Raw genomic sequence first — 19,126 nt, 5'->3', positions numbered from 1 at the left:
AAACCCAACCTAGAGTTGGGCGAAATGCAGGGAAATGGGACTCGGGTGGGTGCACCCACACCCACCTCTGCTTCCTTTTCTTCCTCCCCCCCCCCGTGAAATAAGGATGAGGGAAATCCAAGGGGTCGGATCCTGAGCGGGGATGGGGCTGAGTCCCCGCGGGTGCGCAGCTCCCGTGGGTGCCCACTCGCGAATAAGGTACCAGGCAGAGCTCCCCCCTCCCCATCCCCTCCTTCACCGGCGGTGTTCATCCCAAAAAATAGGTTTTAAAGCCCTCCATAAGGGCGATTCTAGACTTTTCCATGTCGAGGGCAGGCGCGGAAGATAAGCGGGTTTATTAGCCATTAAAAAAAAAAAAAAAAAAAAAAAAAAAAAAGAGTGGTTTATTCTAACAGAGCTTTTTGTTTGTTTGTTTCCTTATCTTAGGGGGGGGATATTTCTCCAGCTTATACAACACGGGGTTTTATTTTCGTCTCTCCCTCGTTTGCTCTCAGAGGATAAATTCCTGCTCGTTCATTCCAGCGAGAAAAAAAAAAAAAATCTGCAGAAATCAGGGGAAATACAATATAGTTTCTGTTCTCTTACTTAAAAAAAAAAAAAAAAAAATCGAGATAAAAGCTTGGCATAGAAAATATCCTCCCAAAAAGGGGGGGAGAGGGAGGAAGGAGAGGGAGAACTTCCCAAAGTGCTTAAAAATAATAATAAAAAAGGAAAAGAAGCTGCATCCGCACTCTATCCATCATATTTAAATCCACAAATCTAAGTAGTTTCCCCCCGAACGAGTCCTCCAGAATGACATTTATCTCCCCAAAAGGGTCTGGAGTGAAATTATTGAAAGTAGAGCGGCAGCAGTTAGTTTGGGGGGTAAATGTTTATGTTCTGCAGGCAACACAAGAGAGTCGCATCTTCAGATGCCATCCAGTTATTTCGGTAATCGCTCCATCATTTCCCGAGAAAAAAGAGAAGAGAGCATTTTATGGGGGAAAGTAATTTGAGAGAAGATTCGCTCTCCACAAAGTGGCTTATTCAGAAATGATCATAGCTTCGGTATTACTGAAATTAGACTCATCTCCCCGCCTGAAGTAAGAAATATCGTCCTATTCCAGGCTTTTTTATTAGCCAATCAAATTTCCTTCGGATCTCCGTTTTGTGATTTGTGAAAAAGATAATTCCTCCAAAAGCTGAGTTTGAGCATATTGCTTATTTGCCCTTAATTTATTATTCTAATCACAGCCGCCGCCGCGCCATAACGCGGCCATTAGGCGAAAAAATTCGTTTAGATTTTATACTCCGAAATGGGCACGGATTAGATTGGAGAGGCAACGAATTTCTGGGGCATTAAATTTCTTTTTTTGTGCGCGGGCGGGCGGAGGAGAGAGGGGAGGGAGGGGAGGAAGATGCGCGGGGACGGAGGTGCTGGTGCGGAAACTTTGCGAGCTGGATTTGTTGGAGAAAATAATGATAAAAAAGATATTAAAAAAGGCAATTCCGCCTCATTTATTTTGTATCTCCTCTTATTTCTACCCCGCCCGGCGTTTTTCTCCTCCCCATCCCCGTCAATAATATTGGGAGAGTTTTATGGGATAAGGGGGGGGGGAAGTGATGGAGGGAGCAAAACGATCGCTTCCCACCCCATAAAAAAAAAAATCCTTTTTAGCGAATGCGATCCCAGGTTACTTTCTGCCTGGCAGGATCAAAATATCCTCTTCCCCATTATGGAATTTATTATCTTGTCCACTGGCTGGGAAAAAAAAAAAAAAAAAAAAAAAAGAAAAAAAAAAAATGGGATTTCCATTGTGCTCGGGAAGCTGTTGTGGTCGTAGTTTCCCCCCTCGTAACTTTTAACTACCTGTTATAAAATTTATTGGTGGTTTGTAAAGTGAATAAAGTAATTTCCCTTCCATCCGGTTGTATTACAACCTTTGTGTTGGTCGGGCAGCCAGACACGCACCCAGCCAAGGGGAGAAAAAATAAATAAAATTCAAGAGGCAGGGAGTGAGAAACACAGACACACAAACACCCCCCCCCCCCCCTCCTCTTCACTCCTCCTCCCCTGCTTTTATTTTGCTCAATTAAAATGAAATGAAGGCGCGGAAATACTTAGAATTAAATTAAATTTCAACAGGGTAAATCTGCGAACACAGAGGGAAATGAGTGAGGGGGAAATGGGGTAAAATATTTTATATTTGTCCCTTTTTTTTTTTTTTTTTTTTTTAGCTGAAATTTAGGGTTGGAGGGTGCGGGGAGCGAAAAATAAAATAAAAAAAAAATTAAAAATGAGTTTCTCTAAGGATAAGGGGAGCAGAAAGGCCGCTTCTTGGTAGGGTTGGATGTGGAGGAGCCCATCTGGGCTCTGTGGTCGCCTCTTCCCACTCGTTGTGGTTCTCCTGGTGCCCCAAAACCAGGCCTCGACACGGCCAAAAAAATGTCCCTCTCCCTCCAAATCGATATTTTCACGGATTCCCCCCCCCCACTCCGGGTCTGGGATGAAAAGTAAAAATAAAATCAATTTAATTAAAGGGATCAAAAGAGGAAAATCATAATTCCGCATCCCTGCTCGGGTGGCGTGGGAAAACAAAAGGCTGGGGAGGAAAAAAAAACATGGAAATAAATCGGGTTTTATGGTTAAACCCCAGGGATTTGGGTGTCCCATCACGCTTGGGGGGGGGTTTAGGGAATTTAGGAAATAGAAATTCAAGAAATTTGGGCTCAATATCGCACCTTTGGCTGAAGTTTGGGGGGGAATTTAGGTGCCCCCCCACCCCTATGAGGTTGGACGGGACCAGAGGGAGCTCTGGGGGGGATAAAGTGAGGAAGGAGGGGGAATTAGGAGGTTTAGGGGGGGAATATTAATTATTTTTTTCCCTGGGCAGGTTTTCTTTGCAGTGGACACACCCTCTGCAGAGCTGGCTGGCAGGGAAATGGGGGGGGGATGCTCCGAAATACTCATTTTCCCCATTTGCCCCCTCCTTGACTGCTTTTAATTATTAATTGAATGCCTTTAAAATCACCCCCCCTCGTCATGGGATGGATTTCTTTTTCAGGGACTGAGTACTCTATTTTTTTCCCCTCCCCTGATGTTCTTCCTCCGTGTTTTTTCCTATTTCCCCCCCCCCCCTCCCTAGTTAATGACCATAATAACGTAGTGAAAAAACCCAAAAATAAATTAAAACGCTGCGAATTAAGCCGAGCATCTCAATTAAAACGACTCTTTCGAAGAAAAAAAAAAATAAAATCAATAAAATCACTCTCAGTTGTAGGAACGCGGCGGCTTAAAAGATGGGAAAAAATAAAGGGGGGGGGCGGGTAGGGAAAGCGGAGGGGGAAAAAAAAATCGGAATATTAAAGCAGAATTGTATAAACATGGCGACAGACGAGAGCATTTGCACTCGTCACAAAAAAATGCAACGCATTCCTGGTTGTTTGCAGAAAATTTACAGCTGAGCAATAAAAGTTTACGACTGAATCACAAGTTGGATTGGCCACAGGAAGTCATGTGGACTCCATCCATGAACGTGAACTTTTTATTGTGGTTTCTCTTATGACTCTTTCGCAGTAGTCTTGCCTTTAACAGTCCAAGCAGTGCCAGGGGTAGGATGGTATTTTTGTGTGTCCCCCCCCCCCCCCCCCCCCCCGTTTTGTTATTAGCGTGATGAGGAGGAGGATGAGGAGGAGGAGGAGGAATTTTTTGGGGGGCTAAAAAAAAAAAAAAATCGAGATTTTTTTTTTTCTAATTTTTTTTTTTTTTTTTTTTTTCACCCCCCCCCCCCCTCTCCTCCTTCTCTCTCTCTCTCTCCCCTCCCTCGTCTCCTTGGGGTCGGAATTCTTGGTTGCTTTGGGCATTTTGGCATTAATGAGTTTACTGCTGCGTCTGGTTGCCGCCTCCTATTCCCCACCCCCAGGGGCAAAACGCGAAGCATTTCCTTTGCAGGATGCGATGATGAGGGGGCACAACCAGTTGTAAATACCTTTTTTTTTTTTTTTTTTTTTTTTTTTAAACCCCCCCAAAAAACCCTCAACCAAAAAAAAAACCAAACAACAACAACCCCAGAAAGAGAGAGAGAGAGAGAGAAACAGCTCCTCCAGCTTCCCCCATCCTTCAACCCCAGCACAGAAGAACTGTTTGGCTTTTTGGTTTCGATTTTTTTTTTTTTTTTTAATGTTTTTTTGGAGCTGAGCTGCAGCGCCAGTGGATCAGAAAGAGGGAGAGACAGAGAAAAAAGAGAGAGAGAGTGAGAGAGAGGGAGAGGGGGAGACAGGAGCCTCTGGTAAGTGTTCCCTTATTGGTTAAAATGTGTAACTAATGATCCATAGCCCGGGTGTTAAGGATAATGATGCATCCTTGTGCGAGCGAGGGGTGTAGCTTGGATATGAGAAAAAGCTGCTGTGGGGCGGCAAAAATGCGGTTAATTTTGGGGGGGGGCGGTGGTGGTGGTGGGAGAGAGCTGGGAGGGGAGGGGGGGGGAAAGAGATGAGAGGGAAAAAAAAAAAAAAAAGGGAAAAAAAAAAAAGATTTGCTGTTGCTGATGTCATATTCGGGGTGCGGGGAGGCAGATTCGGGGGCGCCGGGGGTGGGGGGGTGGAGGATGGAGAAGGGGAGGGGGTGTTTTAGGGAGGGAGGGGGGGGGGGGGTTGCGCGGAAGGAGAGAAAGGGGTAAAGGGAGGGGGGAAAATGGGGAAAAAAAGAAAAACCAACCCAAAAACGTGGAGGTGGGGAAATGATTCCTCCGAACTTTCGCTTTTTGCAAAAATAAATAAATAAGGGGGGGGTGAAAGGAGGGGGGGGGGGGAGGAGGAGGAGAAGAAGCGCATGCGCGGAGGGGCCGTCCCCGCGCAGCCCGGGTGGGGCTGGCAGTGCCATATTTAATGAGCTGCGCTGCTAATTGTGGGCACCAGGTTCGGCCTTGCACGACCCCCCCTGCCCCCCAACCCCAATTCTCCCCCCGCCTCCTTCCCCAAATCCAACCCCCCCCCCTCCAACCACTCCCTTCAAGCGCAGGGCCGTCGGCCGCGGCCTGCGCTTCTTCCGCGGGGTTGCGCGCTTGGCTGGTGGGGCAATAATTAATATTAAGGGGGAACTGATGAACAATCCGACTCTTTGCATCCCGCCGGCTCTGCCTGATTTTCGGGTTTTTGCAAGGGGGGGGGTAAAGTTGCTGGGAAAAGGTTTTTTATTCATTGAGTTCTGTGGAATTCTGGTGAAATTTCTGGGATTTGATGGAATTTTCTGGCGTTCCTCCCTGCAAATAAGAGACTGAAACGTGTAAATAATAATAATAATGGTAATAATAATAATAATAATAATAGTAATAATAGCTTGGAGCTCTCTGGCTTTCTGCGAAGTGGTTAATGGGGTGTTGGCTTTTTTATTTTATTTGCGTGCGAGTCCCTCCCCTTTTTAATTTTTCTAAATTATTATTATTAATTCCTTCCCTTCCTTTTTTTTTTTTTTTTTTTTTTTTTTTTTTTTTTTCCCCTCCTTTTTTTTTTTTTTTTTTTTCTTTTCCTCTTTTTCCCCTCCAGCAACTTCAATTCAGGTTTAACGGGTGAGATTTAAAACCTGACCCTTCCCCTGCTAACCTCCCCGTCTACCTCCCCATCCACCTTCATCCCCACCTACCCATCCATCACCTAATCTCCTCCATCTCCCTCCCTATACCGCGCAAAAGGTACACGGAGATCGAGATGTAATGCGGTGACTTCATTTCCTCTCAGGGTTGTATTTCTTTTCCTTTCTTCATAAATCCTCTTGTGTTTAAAGTGGAAAAAAAAAAAAAGAAGAATAAAGAGGGTGTGTGCAAGCAGAGATTTGCTGCTGGTGGTGCCAACACGTATAGGGTTGGATTTACACTTATAGAGGGGCGGACATTAAATAAACCCCGTGGGGGGGGAATTTTCCGGCTTATTAAAAGCGATTTTAAGGGGTCCTCGGTGTGCGGGTGTCTGCGGGAGGGGGCTCCGGGGAGAGATGGAGGTTCTGGGGCTCCTGGTTCGGTGTTTTGCTGCTTTTTTTAGTGGTTGTTGTGGTTTTTTGGTGGTTTTTTGGAAATAAAAATGGCCTCCTCGGGTTTAATTTCCAGAGCGCTTCGGTTAATGAGAGGGAAAAAAAAAAAAAAAGGGTTGTGAAGTTCTAGGAGTGGTTTTTGGGGGGTGATGGGTTAAGTTTAATGAAGGAAAAATAAAAATATGAGGGAGGGAGGGAGAAAAAAAAAAGAAGGCAAGTTTCCCAAGTTGGCTTCTCGTTTCTTTGGAGAAATCGGGTGAATTCTTGCGCCTGCCTTTGGGTTGGGGAATTTTCGGCTGAACAAAAACCTGAAAGGCAAAAAACCAAGGAAAAAAAAAAAGGGATTTTATTCCCCTTTTGCCTTTGAGACCCCCCCGTCCTTCGCGTCTTTATTTTTCATTTTTCCAAGCTTGAGATAAAGAGAAGGATCCAGGGCTTGGGACGAGAGGAAGGGGGGGGGAATAAAGAAGGCAAAGAGAGTTTTCGCCTTGGTTTTGGGGGCTGGGAAAATCCCGTTGTGTGAGGCTCTGCCTGGACCCCGGCCAGTCGTAAAGACATTTTATGAGCAAACAATGAGTGTTTATTGGAACCACATGATTACAGAAATGGGATCTTTTATTGTTTTCAGCCTGAAATCCGTCTGCTCTTCCCGGCTCCCCGCTCCCGGGCTGCTCCAACACCCCCCACACCTCCTCCTCCTTTAAATCTTTTTCCTCCAGGCCTGGAACCCAAAAAAAAAAAAAAAAAAAAAAAGAAAAAAAAAAATCAACTTTCAAATCGATTTTCTCCTTCCCTTTGACGTCTTGTCATCCTTCGGCTGAAAAACATTTTTAGGATGTGGAGCTGGGATAACGGGGTGATTTATGTGCTTGGAAATAGGGATTTTTTTTGTTTTGTTGTGGGTTGTTTGGGGTTTTTTTTCTTTTTTTTTTTTCCCTATTCTAACCCAGAAGAAATAAATCGCTGCTTGTATCTGTACCATCAGGGATTAGAGGGAAATTGCCACGTGTTATTGACATGGACTTTAAGGAAATAATAGATTTGCCTCGACAGATGCAGTCGGCGGAGGAAAAAAAGGGAAGAAAATAAAATTTAAAAATAAAATAAAATATTTAGCAAAGGGCTGGGTTTAATAATTTACCATTTTTATTGGTTTTTTCATGGAAATTCCGCCGTCCTCGGAATAAAACGCCCCGAGAAGTAAATGGGGAAGGGTTTGGAACGGCGGAATTTCCATGAAAAAAAAAAAAAAAAATAAAATTTTCGAGCCCTTTCGTGGGTAAAGGAGGTAAATAAAACCCCGGGCAAAAGGAGAGGAATTTCCAGTTTATTTGACCGCACAGAGAGACCCGACCAGAAAATCCGCTCGATACGATCTTCCCCTCCGCGTAGGCGTTAATCTCCGCTTCCCTACACGCGTGTTAGGATTAAATATAGAAGAAAAACACGGCGCGTGGGTGGGTTTAAAGGTGCCGAAATCCGCCTGGAAAAATCTGTAACTCCCAGGGAATTATTAAGGGGAAAAAAGCCAATTCCTAGCGTGTCGCGTGAAGGACTCTCGGGGCTGAGTAAACCCACGCGAAATCGTGTTTTATATCCAAGTTATCGCTGAGTGCGGGTGGGGAACGTGGTGATGCTCAGCTCGGCTTGCCACGTGTGTGTGGGGCTGGATCTTTGTGCTCGTTTCCCCAAGAAATGTGATTTTTATCTGGTTTTTTTTTCCCCCCCCGGGTTGTGGCTCTGTGTTTTGGGGTCGTTTTTTTTTTGTTTGGGTTTTTTTTGGGTTTTTTTTTCGGGAGGTAAATTCGCGGAGCTCGGAGTGAGGAGGAGAAGAAAAGGGAGATAAAAAAATTAGTCATAGGGGGGAGAAGCTTTGGGAGAAGCTGATGCGGAACATCGAGGGATCAGGAGTTTGATTATTTTGGAGGAGATAGTTGGAGGTCTTGTTACTTTTCTTGGCGGGGGTTTAATCCCTGCGGGAAAAAACGGTGGAAAAGGGGTGAAAAAAAAAAATAATCCTAAGTGTTTGAGGCCAATGTTTAAAAAAAACATGATTTTTTTTTTTTTAATTATTATTAATAATTTAAAAATAAGGCCTTGGGCCGCGGATCTGGGGAAACGGCGAGGAGCTGAAGTGCGGGCTGCAGATTTGGGGGGAAAACGGAGAAAAGCGGGGCAGAAAGACCCCAAAACTGCGAGATTTTTTTGATATCTGAAGAAGGGAGGGGGGCGGCTTGACCTCCAGGTTGGGAAGGGGAGGAAGATGCTGGGGAGGAGGAGGAAGGCGAAAAGCTGCCCCGTCTCCCCTCCCCGCCCTCCTCCCCTTTTCTCTCCAGACACAAACACAATAAAAAAGGCCAAAATCCCCGAAATTGCGGGTGTCTGGCCGCAGTCTGCAGGGGACAGGCTGCTCGGGTCGCCTTTGTCGCATGGGGACACACCTTGCTGTAAAAAGCTTTTGTCCCCAGACTAAAGCCCCCCGCGTTTCAATGGGGGGCGGGGAGGGGGAAAAAAAAATAAAAGAGGGAAAAAAAAAAAAATGGTGTGTGTGGGGGGGGGGTGGTGGAGAAAAGAGACAGCGAGGCAAAAAAAAAAAAAAAAAAATAAGGAAAAAGCTAAAACACCCCATTAAAAAAAAAAACAAACCACCCTAAAATCAGCTCCAAGAGAGAGGGGGGGAAGGAGATTTTGTCCCACAGGTGGGGCCCCCCCTATTTGTCCCTTTTTCCCCTTCCCCCCCGCCCCGAGTGTTTCAATTTCTTCCCGTTTTTGTTTACTTGTTTTGTATACTGCCACCAAGTGACAGAAACTTGGAATTTTTTGCAATTTGGTGCTTTCTGCCCTTCCCCCCCCCCCCTCTTCTGTCTGTCTGGGGAGGGGGGGGGGGGAAGGGGTAGACAGGGGCTGGGGAGGGGGAGATAAAACCCCCCTCCCCTTCTCTTTCTCCCCTTGGCTCTGCAAAGCTCCGCCAAAGCTTCTCCTACCATTAAAAAAGAAAAAAAAAATCACTTTGCAAAGAAGTTTTAAACCTTTTAAACCTTAAACCTGTCCCCCCCACCCCCCAAACCCCCCCTTTCTCAGCCACAAACTTTCTCAAAGACATTTGAAGCTCTTCACTTGCACTTTCTGCTCATTCAAGGGGGTTTTTTGGGGGGGTGGTTTGATTTTTCTTTTTAATTTTTTTTTGGTTGTGGCTATACCTATATTTTTAATTTTATTTTATTATCATTCTTCCTTTCGTTCCGTCTTAAATCATCCCGATGTTGGCGAACTCATAACAATAGCTAAGTCTTGGCAGCTCGGTGTTTTCCCCCCTGAAAATATGAGTGTATTTAAGCAAATCTTGAAATGATATTAAATCGGGGCTCGATTAAAGGCGACTTCAATGTATAAATTCACCCAAGTGCTTGTCTTTAAATATATAGTTTAATTCTGCTTAAGTAATCGCCCCTAAAAAGAAAAAATAAATATATATATAACCCCCCAACCCCCCAACACACATCATGAAGGCAACAATTATTATTTCCTGAGTGATTTTTATTATTATTTTTTTTTTTAATTCCCAGCCACCTAGGATTAAATTCCCCCCCCCCTCATCTCCGCAAAGAATAAAAGGGGGGGAACTGCCTGTAGTTAATGACAATAATGTTTCATTCCTGAGTTATCCTTGCAGAACGCAATAACATCCCACTCCTGCTTTGAGTTTTTAATCTCTCCCTCCCCGCCGAGACACCAAAATCTCCTTTTTTTTTTTTTTCTTTTTTAGACGATTTCTGCCTTTTTTTGCCCCAAAAACTTGACTCCGTCACGGCTCTGACGTCATCAGCGCCCCCGTGGCTTTTTTGGGGGCAATTAGCAGGATTTTCGGGGCTGTTGCCACACAGAAACAACAAATTAAATAATAATAATAATAATAATAATAATAATAATAATAAAAAAACCTCTTTATTAAATGCTGGGAAGCAGAGTGCTTGGATTTGATTTTATTTCGCCCGGGAAAGTTGCTACCTGAGCGGGTTTCCCCCAGTTTGGGTGCAAAAAAAAAAAAAAAAAAAAAAAGGTATTTTCCTGGCTCCAGATTAATTAAAAAAAAACCCATTTCATTCCACTTTTAGCCCAGGAATGTGTCCGCAGCCTCCAGCCACCTCCCTACCAATCAAGCACCACTCGGGGATTTTATCTCCCCTGCAATATTAAGGATTATTTTTAATTTTCCTCGGGTTTGGTTGGATTTTTTTTTTTTTGCTCTCTTCCCCTTCTTAAAACTGCGATTAATTCAGGAGCGGGTTTAATCAGCAAATTAAATCGAATCGAGGTGGTTTAGCCGGGGAAGGGGGGTTCTTCCCCGGGTTTTCTTTTTTTTTTTTCTTTTTTTTCCTTTTTTTTTTCCTTTTTTTTTTCCTTTTCTTTTTTTCTTTTTTTTTTTCCTTTTCTTTTTTTTTTTCCCGCTGCTTTTTTTTTTTTTTTTTTTTTTTTTTTTTTTTTTTTTTTTTTTTTTTTTTTTTTTGGCAACGTGGTTACTCGGTAATTTAAGACCCAGCGAAGTCCCGTTTTCCGCGGGGAGATTTCGGTGCTGCCTCCTTTTGTTGGGCTGCGATTCGCCAATAAATCTGGGGAAGGAGAAGGGAAAAAAAAAAAAAAAAAAAAAAAATCATGAAATAAATCACCACACCCCCCCGATTAAAAAGAATATTTGGGAATTCCGAGCCTCCTCCCCTCGCTAGAACAACGCGGGGGGACGAAAAAAAAATATAAATAAGCTGAATAAACGCTTGAAAAAGGTCAGAAAGCGCTTTCAAGCCTCGGCAGAGAGAAAAGGGATAAATTTCAGAAGTAGGAACAGATTAATTTCTCTTCTCCACTCACCTCCCGGCTTCCTGGTTAGCAGACATGTGTTTTGACAATTGCCAGAATTCCCTTTTTTTTTTTTTTTTTTATTACCTTCCAACCCCTGGAAATCTCTGCAGCGACTCAGAGGTTTTGCAAGCGAGAAAACATATTTTTTTTTCCCCTTTTTTCCCCTCCTTATTAACACTATTTATATTTTTATTTGGCGCTGCAACTTGAAGGGAACCGCCCTGAACTTTTCTTGCACTTTCCTAAAGCGGCTCCTGAGAATAAAATAAAAGCACCAAGAACACGTTTAAGGCCATTTCCCTCCTCTGCGCTGCAAGCAAACAAACAAACAAAAAGAAATCAATAGGATAAAAAGCAAAGAACCGACTCGTCTGGGCAGTAAATTCTCCCCTTTATCCACCTAGGGCGAAAAAAAAAAAAAAAAAAAAAAAAGGGAATTGAGGTTTTTAACGATTCTAAATGTTGTGGTTTTGGTTTGGTTTTTTTTTTTCCAGCCGTTTTCTTGGCAAAATAGGGGAGGGGGGGGATGGATGCGTTCGCTAATTCCGGTTTTGTGCAGGAAATCTCCTTTTAATTAAGGAAATCAAGCTCCCAACCAGGCCAAACTTTTCCAAACGCGGCGTTTGCAGCGCCGAAAATCCAACTTTAGGATGGGCTGCGGAGCTCTGAGCAGAAGGATTCGGGGGAAGGAGCGATTTAATTCTGGTTTTTTGTTGTTGGGTTGGGTTGGTTTTCTTCTTTTCTTATTATTTTTAATTAAGAACTGCCCAGACTCTGACTCCGGGGTTGTAATTACAGAGAACAGAGACGGCTCCAAAACAATGCGAGTCAGTTCAGGCTGGGGGGAAGAGGTAAATAAACCCCTAAATAAACCCCTATATAAACCCCTATATAAACCCCTATATAAACCCCTATATAAACCCCAGCAGTTTGTTGTTATCTTGGTACCCCCTTTTTTTTTTTTTTTTTGGGTGTTTCTGTTGTTATCCTTATTTTAGGGTTGGTTTTTTTTTTTTTCTGGCGTTATTTACAAGGAAAAAAAAAAAAAAAAAGGCAGCAGCGCCTTCTTTTGACAAGGAAAACCCTGTTGTAAAGAGTAGGGATAAATTCTCAGCGAAAAGACCCAAATAAATAATTAGGGCTCACGTGCGCCATAAATGTCAAGTTAAAAAAAAAAAAAAAAAAAAAAAAGGGGGAAAAAAGGGAAAAAAAAGGGGGAAAAAAGGGGAAAAAAGGGGAAAAAAAAGGGGAAAAAAAAAGGGAAAAAAAAAAGGGGGAGAAGAAAAAGGAGGGGGTTAAAAGGGGGGGGGGAAAGGCAGAGATCCCAGCTAGAAGGTGAAATCAGTTTAAATAAAAAGGCTTTTAATGGCATCACTCGTGTTTACCTCTAAAAGCTTCCAGGATTTAATCAGAGGCGAACGCGGAGCCTCAGGGCCAGATGTCGCGGGGGGGGGGGGGACACCCGGAGAGGGGGGGTGATGGTAAAGTGGGGGTCGTGGGCCTTACACGCGTGTAGGTGCGGGAATTCTGGGGGGAAAAACCCCATTTCCAGCATCCCCCAAAAGGGAGTTTTGATTTTGCAGCAATTCCCAGGAAACAACCCCCCCCCTCCCCCCCTCCTTGGATAGTTTTAATTTTTAAATGATGAGGTGTTTTGGGTTTTTTTTTTTTGGGGGGGGGGTGTTGAGTCTTGTGGCTCCCAGCGGGTGGGCACAGCCCGACCCCGACACGCGTGGGGAAGAGAGGGGGGGGAAGCCCCATCTCTTAACCCCACGCCGGAATCAACCCCAAGATGGGGCTGGAAAGAGCCAAAAACACAAACCCCCCCCCCCCCGGGATTTCCCCAACCCCCCTTTCCCAACCCCCTGAGCAGCACTCGCGGGGTCTGCAGGGAGGGGGGGACACGGGGGGGGGGGACACAGCGATTCGGATTTGGTTCCTTTCAGTAATTACTGAGGGATAGAAACCACATGTGTTGGCATCGCTGGTTTTTTTTTTTTTAAACCCTTCATAACCCCCCCCCCCAACCCCCCCCCACCCCTCAAATCATTTCATCAATTCCCTAATTACAACTGGGAGGGGGGGAGGAAATCTCCCGATATGTTGGGGTTTTTTTAATGTATATTATTATTATTATTATTTTTCCCCCCTCCCTTTTCTCTGTGTGAACCTAAGGGGGGGGGGGGGTTGGGGAAGAGGAAAGAAAATTAAGAAGTAAAAAAAAAAAAATTAAAAAAAAAAAGGGGGGGGGGGGGGGGGTGGAAAGCTGGTTGGAGGGGTGAATGTTATTTCGGATTTCTATGGGCGCTTTTTCTGGGAACAAAGAGCAACTCCTATTAAAGAGCTACTCGAAGACTTGTCCATATTTCTGCTGCTGTGTTGCACTTTTAATAAAACATCTGTTCTTGCTTCTGCTGATGAGTTTACATAATTGTTTGCAGACCAATTTAACCAGAAAGAGCCCCACATATTCCCTCTCCGTGTTTACAAGGGGGGGGGGAAAGGAGAAAATCCCTTTTTGGGTGAAATACTTTCGAGAAATCCCCAAACTACTGGAAAACATCAATGAGGGGGTGGGGGGGGGGATGAATTAAAAATAAAAAATAAATCTATATATCCAGTGCACTCCAAACCTGAGGCTGAGGGATTGGAAGGAGTAAAACACTTTAATGATGCTTCATTTGTATTTCCAGGAGCTTTTGGGGTGGTTTTGCTCTGTTGGTTGTTTTTTGTTTTGTTTTTTTTTTCTTTCCACCCCCTCCTCTTTCTCTGCCTTTTCTCCTCAGAAAGCTGATTTTTAACGTGGGGAGAGGATTCTATTTTCAGTTTCTTTCCGGCAGCTGGTTTCTGTTCACTATAAATCGAGCAGACTTTTAAGACTTGCCCTCTGTTTAGAGAAGTAATAAAACACTTAACTTTCTCGACTCCTAGTCACACGGTTATCACACAGGTCTCCGACACCACAACAGCCCCCGAGCACCTAGACAAAAATAAAAAGCAAAAAAAAAAAGCAAAAAAAAAAAAAAATAAAAAAAAAAAAACAGGGGGGGAGCAGCAAAAAAGAAATAATAAAAATTAATAATACTAAAAATAATATTAATAATAATTAAAAAAAAAAAACAACTTAGGGGGAGCCTTTCCAGCAACTCCTCCAAAGTTTGGCCAGGTTGTGGCCAGGGGTTGAAATCCCATTCCAGAGGTGCAGCTCCCCACCTCAATCTGTCCCAGGAAAAGTCCAGCCCCTCCAGCTGTAACTACTTTTAATTTACTCCCCAAATTCCAGGCGGAATTCGGAGAACACGCCAAGAACTGCAGAGCCCCCATCCCTCCATCCATCCCTCCATCCTTCTCCCTCCAGTCCATTTGTTGAACCTTTGGAACAGTTTCACCTCTGGCACCAGCTTGCCTGCTTTCCAAAGGAACTGGGAAGGACTGGGAAGGTTGGGAGGGGGGCAGGGGGGGCAAAGGACGTGTGCCCAGGGCTAAAAATATTGTAAATATATTTGCAGCCCATCCCCAGCTCTGCCTGGGGGTGGAACAGCTCAGCAGAAATGGGGGGGAGGGAGGGAATAAAATTAAAAATATTAACAGCCCCCCACCCCCAGAAATCGCACTGCTGCCCCATTTTCTTTCATTTTTTTCTCCTTTTTTTTTTTTTTTATTTTTTGAATCCAGAAATCCCCGGCCAGGCTTTGAGGGGGGGGGGGGAAAAAAGGGCAACGAAAGCAAATTGAAGTTCGCTTTTTTTTTTTTTTTTTTCTTTTTTTTTTTTTTTTTTTTTTTTTTTTTTTTTTTTTTCTTTTTTTTCCTGGGAGGGGAAAAAAAAAAAAACAAAACCCAAACCAAAACCAAACAAAAACCTGCCTGTAAATCTTCCCCATGGCCATGAGTCTGTAGCTGGGCACCAGGTTGGGCAGAGGTGGGAACCAGGCTGAGCTCCCCATGCAAGAAAAAAAAAAGATGGTGCCCACTTCCAGCTCTCTTCTTTTTGGTTGGAAACTTTATTTTTTCCCCTAGTGACACTCAGGGGAAGCCTTAACGTTATAGAAGATGAATACACGAGCTTTTTTTTTTTTTTTTTTTCAGTTGTAGTCTCGTTTATGGTTTTATTGCTACCATTGATTACTTTGCTTTGTTACACAGAGGAAAAAGAGCATAAAATCCCTTGGCATCCGGGTTCCTGTTATAGCTGGGGAAAAAAATATACACACACACACCCCTAAACCTTCTTTGTCAGCTAAAATCTTTTAGGGAGACATCGCTAAAACAAAAAAGAAAATAAAATAAATAAAGGGATTCAAGTCTCTTGATTGAGAGCAAGAGAAAGAAGCAAGGGTGCACCCACAAACCTTCCCCCTGCACCCTCAGGCTTAAAATAAAAACGTGGACACAGGGGAAGGGTTTTTTTTACCAAAAAAAAAAAAAGAAAACAGCAAAACAAAACCAAGACACCAACAGGGAGAGAGAGAGAGAGAGAGAGGAGGCCAGGGTTTCCCTGCCATAATTGAATTTTTAAATAGCAAGCCAGCAGAATGATAAAGATACCTCGCAATATTTACAGATCAGCAGGTATGTTTTACATTTAAGGGGCAATTTATGGCTCCAGATTGAAATTAAAATGAGATTAGCTGTCTTCATTTCAATTAGTTCGAGGTGCAATCTACCCAGAGAAGATAGAATATAATCCCCCCCCACACACACTTTGCATCTAACAGAGAGAACTTTCCCCATCACTTGGAAATATCTGCAACTCCAAATTGCTGCAAACCCCAACACGAGGTCGCGTCCCCAGCCCCAGTCCAAACAAAATTCCTCTTTTCTTATTTTTTTTTCTTATTTTTTTTCCCCCTTTTTCTCTTGGTTGCGAATGTCCTTTAGCACTGGAAATGAGCAGGGGAGAAATGGCAAAGTCGAGGGGAAATTTAACGTGAGTTTGCAGTGTTGGGTGGTGCTTTTCTGGATGTCTTCTTCTTTTTCTTTTTCTTTTTCTTTTTTTTTTTTCTTTTTCCCCTCTCCCCCCTTTCTCCCCTCCCCAGGACATAGTTTGGGAAGGCTCTGAAACACGTTATCAATTCGGAAGTCGCCATGTTTTTTCCTCCCCCCCCCCCTCTCTCTCTCTTTATGTCATATTTTCTCATCAGGAACACAACCACTTGATTCCATAATATTGACCAATGCTACGAGGAGAAGAAGAGGGGAAGGAAAATAAAAATAAAAATTAAAATTAAAAAAAAGGAAGAAAGAAAAGGAAAAAAAAAAAGGAAAAAGAAAAAAAAAGGAGGGTAATTTATGGCTTAATATTCTGTGGACATCTGAGATTTATTACTGGGAATTCTGAGCTATTTTATTACAAGATATTAAGCAAACAGTTCTTTGAAAAACAAACCCAAACACAACACCAAAACACAAGCAACACAACAGCACAGACACACGGACGGGGCTGCCAGACCTCAGCGTCCACCAGCAGAAAAGGGGGGGCGAGAGGGGGAGGAAAAGTTAAGCCTGGCTTCAGACATTTCTGCCCCCCCACTCCCACCCCTCCCAGCCCTGCTGCCCCCCCCCCTTCTTTCCCCCTTTTCCCCTCTCCCCATCCCCACCCCCCCCCAGGCAGGACCCCCCCATCCCTGCCTGCAGAATCTCTCCCCTCCCCAGCGCATCCTCCCCATCCATCCCTCGGCACCCCGGGGGTGCTGGGGGGGTTTTGGGGGTGCAGGACTTACTTTCCATGCCCACTTAGTTTCAACTAGGGAATCAACAGAAGCAAAAGCAATTTTTTCCCTTTTTGACACCCGCCTCCCCATTGGCTCCCCCCGGGTCAGCTGACTTTGTCATTTTGTCTGTCCTGGAGCAGAGCCTTCCCTATAACAATCTAGTTCAGACTACAAACTGGAGACAGAAATAAATATTAAAGAAATCACACAGCCAGGTATAGAGGACGATATGAATTCCTATTTTACAAACCCATCTTTATCCTGCCATCTAACCAGTGGCCAAGAGGTGCTCCCCAACGTAGCCCTCAATTCAACTGCCTATGACCCTGTCAGGCATTTTTCTACTTATGGAGCAGCCGTTGCTCAAAACCGGATTTATTCTTCTCCTTTTTATTCACCGCAAGATAATGTTGTGTTTAGCTCCAGCCGAGGACCTTATGACTATGGATCTAATGCTTTTTACCAAGAAAAAGACATGCTTTCTAGCTGCAGGCAAAATTCTATGGGACATAACACACAGACATCAATCGCACAGGATTTTACCAGTGACCAAAACAGGAACACTTCGCAAGAACAAAAAACTAGCATTCAAATATACCCCTGGATGCAGCGTATGAACTCCCACAGTGGTAAGTTTTACAGCTCGGAGATATAAATTAAATAAACTGAACCATCTTTACGACCTTCTCCCTAGCAGAACAGGCTGAGCGACTTTTTATGGCCCCATAAAAACAATAATATAGCTCCTTCCCAGTTGCAGCTACAGGCCTTTTATTTGTTAAGTTGTTGCAGGCAAATATGGCTTGTTATGCTCTTTCTAATTAAAAGACTTCGAGAGTGTAAAATATCTCTAATAAAGTGCAGCGAGCTCTGCTCGGGAGTTAAGCACAAAATATTACCGGGCTAAAAAGAAGTTTTCATGACGGGTGCGGGATGTGCGGAGGGTTCCCCGCAAAGAGAGGGGCTGGGGGGAAGCTCCCATCGCCCCCCTGCCTCCCCCTCCCCTTCCCCGGCTCCCCCAAATCCTCCAATTGGCAGAAATAATGTGGGAAAAAGAAGTAAGGGAGGAGGGGGGGTGAAGGGGAAGGAGGGGGATGGGGAGAAGCATCCCGGGAGAAAATGACCCGGGAGAAAATGTTGGGTTAATTGAATGAAAAAAGAGATAAAAAATAGAGATGTTCAATAAAAAAAAAAAAAAAAAAAAAAAAAAAAAAAAAAAAGGAGAGAGAGAGGGGGGGGTTTAATCAGAAAGAGAGGTGGTTAATCAAAAAATGGGAGGGGGCTTTAATCAGAAAGAGAGATGTTTAATCAAAAAGAGAGAGGCTTGTTAAATAGAGACATTTGATCAGGAATTAAAAAAAAAAAAAAATAAAATAAAAGAGATGTTCAATCAAAAAATGGAGACATCCAATCAAAACCCAGGCAGCTTGCATCCAAAAATATAGAGATATTGAATCAAACAAGGGAGAGCTATTAGTATTGTTTTTGGGGTTTTTTTTTTAAGGGAGGGGGGATGCTGGGGAGGGGGCAGGCGGCCAGGGCTTGGGGGGGAGGGAGGAGGAGCGGGGCGGGCGCGGGGTTGCGCGGGGGCGGAGGGGTTGCGCGGGTGCGGGTGTTCTTTTCTTCCCCTCCTTCCCTTCCCCCCCCTGTTTTGTTTTTTTTTTTTCCCTTTTCTTTTTTTTTTTCCCCCCTTTTTTCCCCCCTTTTCTTTTTTTTTTTCCGCTTTTCTTTTTTCCCTTTTTTTTTTTATTTTTATTTTTTTTTATTATTATATTTTTTTTGCCTCCGCGTTCTCCCGGCCTGACGATTTTTAGTCTGTTTTGTCTCGGCATCCCTAGGAGTGGGCTACGGGGCCGACCGCCGGCGGGGCCGCCAGATTTATTCCCGTTATCAAACCTTGGAGCTGGAAAAAGAATTTCACTTCAACCGGTACCTGACCCGGCGGAGGCGAATCGAGATCGCCAACGCTCTCTGCCTGACGGAACGACAGATCAAAATCTGGTTCCAAAACCGGAGGATGAAATGGAAAAAAGAAAGTAATTTGAGTTCAACTCTCTCCGGGGCTGGGGGGGGAACGGCCGCAGCCGCCGCCGACAGTTTGGCCAAGGAGGAGAAGAGAGAAGAGACAGAGGAGGAGAAGCAGAAGGAGTGAAAGAAAGTGACAGCTCGGTGGCAGGAACCTCCCCCCCCCCCAAACTTAACCCCCCCCCCCTCGTATTTATCACTGGCACAATGTTTGGCGAAGTTCAAATAAATTAAAAATAAATAAAATCATCATCATCATGAAGCTGGAGAAGGGGGGGGTTAAGAATAAGAAGGTCGAAGGTGGGAATGTGGACGCCCCCATCACTACACAGCCCCCCCCTCAGCCTTCCCTCCCCTTTTCTCTCCCCCGTGACCCCCCCTCCCACCCCGCACACCCATCACCTATTTATCTAACTCGGGATAAGACTCAAACCGCACACTCCCCCCCCTCTTTTCCCCCTTTTTCCCTCCTCCCCTACAAAGAAAGATTGGGCACCGGTTCGGGTCGGACCTTGCCCAATCGCTTCTC

The 19,126-nt window shown here is 44.3% G+C and overlaps 1 protein-coding gene across 2 annotated transcripts; it reads left to right on the top strand.

The window, feature by feature from the left end:
• The first annotated feature begins 4,256 nt into the window (after window positions 1–4,256).
• On the top strand, window positions 4,257–18,724 carry HOXC6 (homeobox C6). 2 transcript variants are annotated; one of them, XM_030468138.1, is made up of 3 exons: window positions 4,257–4,268; window positions 16,977–17,201; window positions 18,411–18,724. In XM_030468138.1, exons 2-3 carry the CDS (start codon window positions 17,048–17,050, stop codon window positions 18,722–18,724), a joined length of 468 nt encoding a protein of 155 aa, XP_030323998.1. In that variant the 5' UTR covers window positions 4,257–4,268; window positions 16,977–17,047. The 2 variants fall into 2 exon arrangements, with proteins under 2 accessions (XP_030323998.1, XP_008501126.2); XM_008502904.2 differs by lacking the exon at window positions 4,257–4,268 and having other exon boundaries at window positions 16,802–17,201.
• The last annotated feature ends 402 nt before the right edge of the window (window positions 18,725–19,126 follow it).

The sequence above is a fragment of the Calypte anna genome, chromosome 33 (genome assembly GCF_003957555.1).
Source record: "Calypte anna isolate BGI_N300 chromosome 33, bCalAnn1_v1.p, whole genome shotgun sequence".
NCBI classification, from domain to species: domain Eukaryota; kingdom Metazoa; phylum Chordata; class Aves; order Apodiformes; family Trochilidae; genus Calypte; species Calypte anna.
This window is presented reverse-complemented; position numbering and strand designations above follow the sequence as displayed.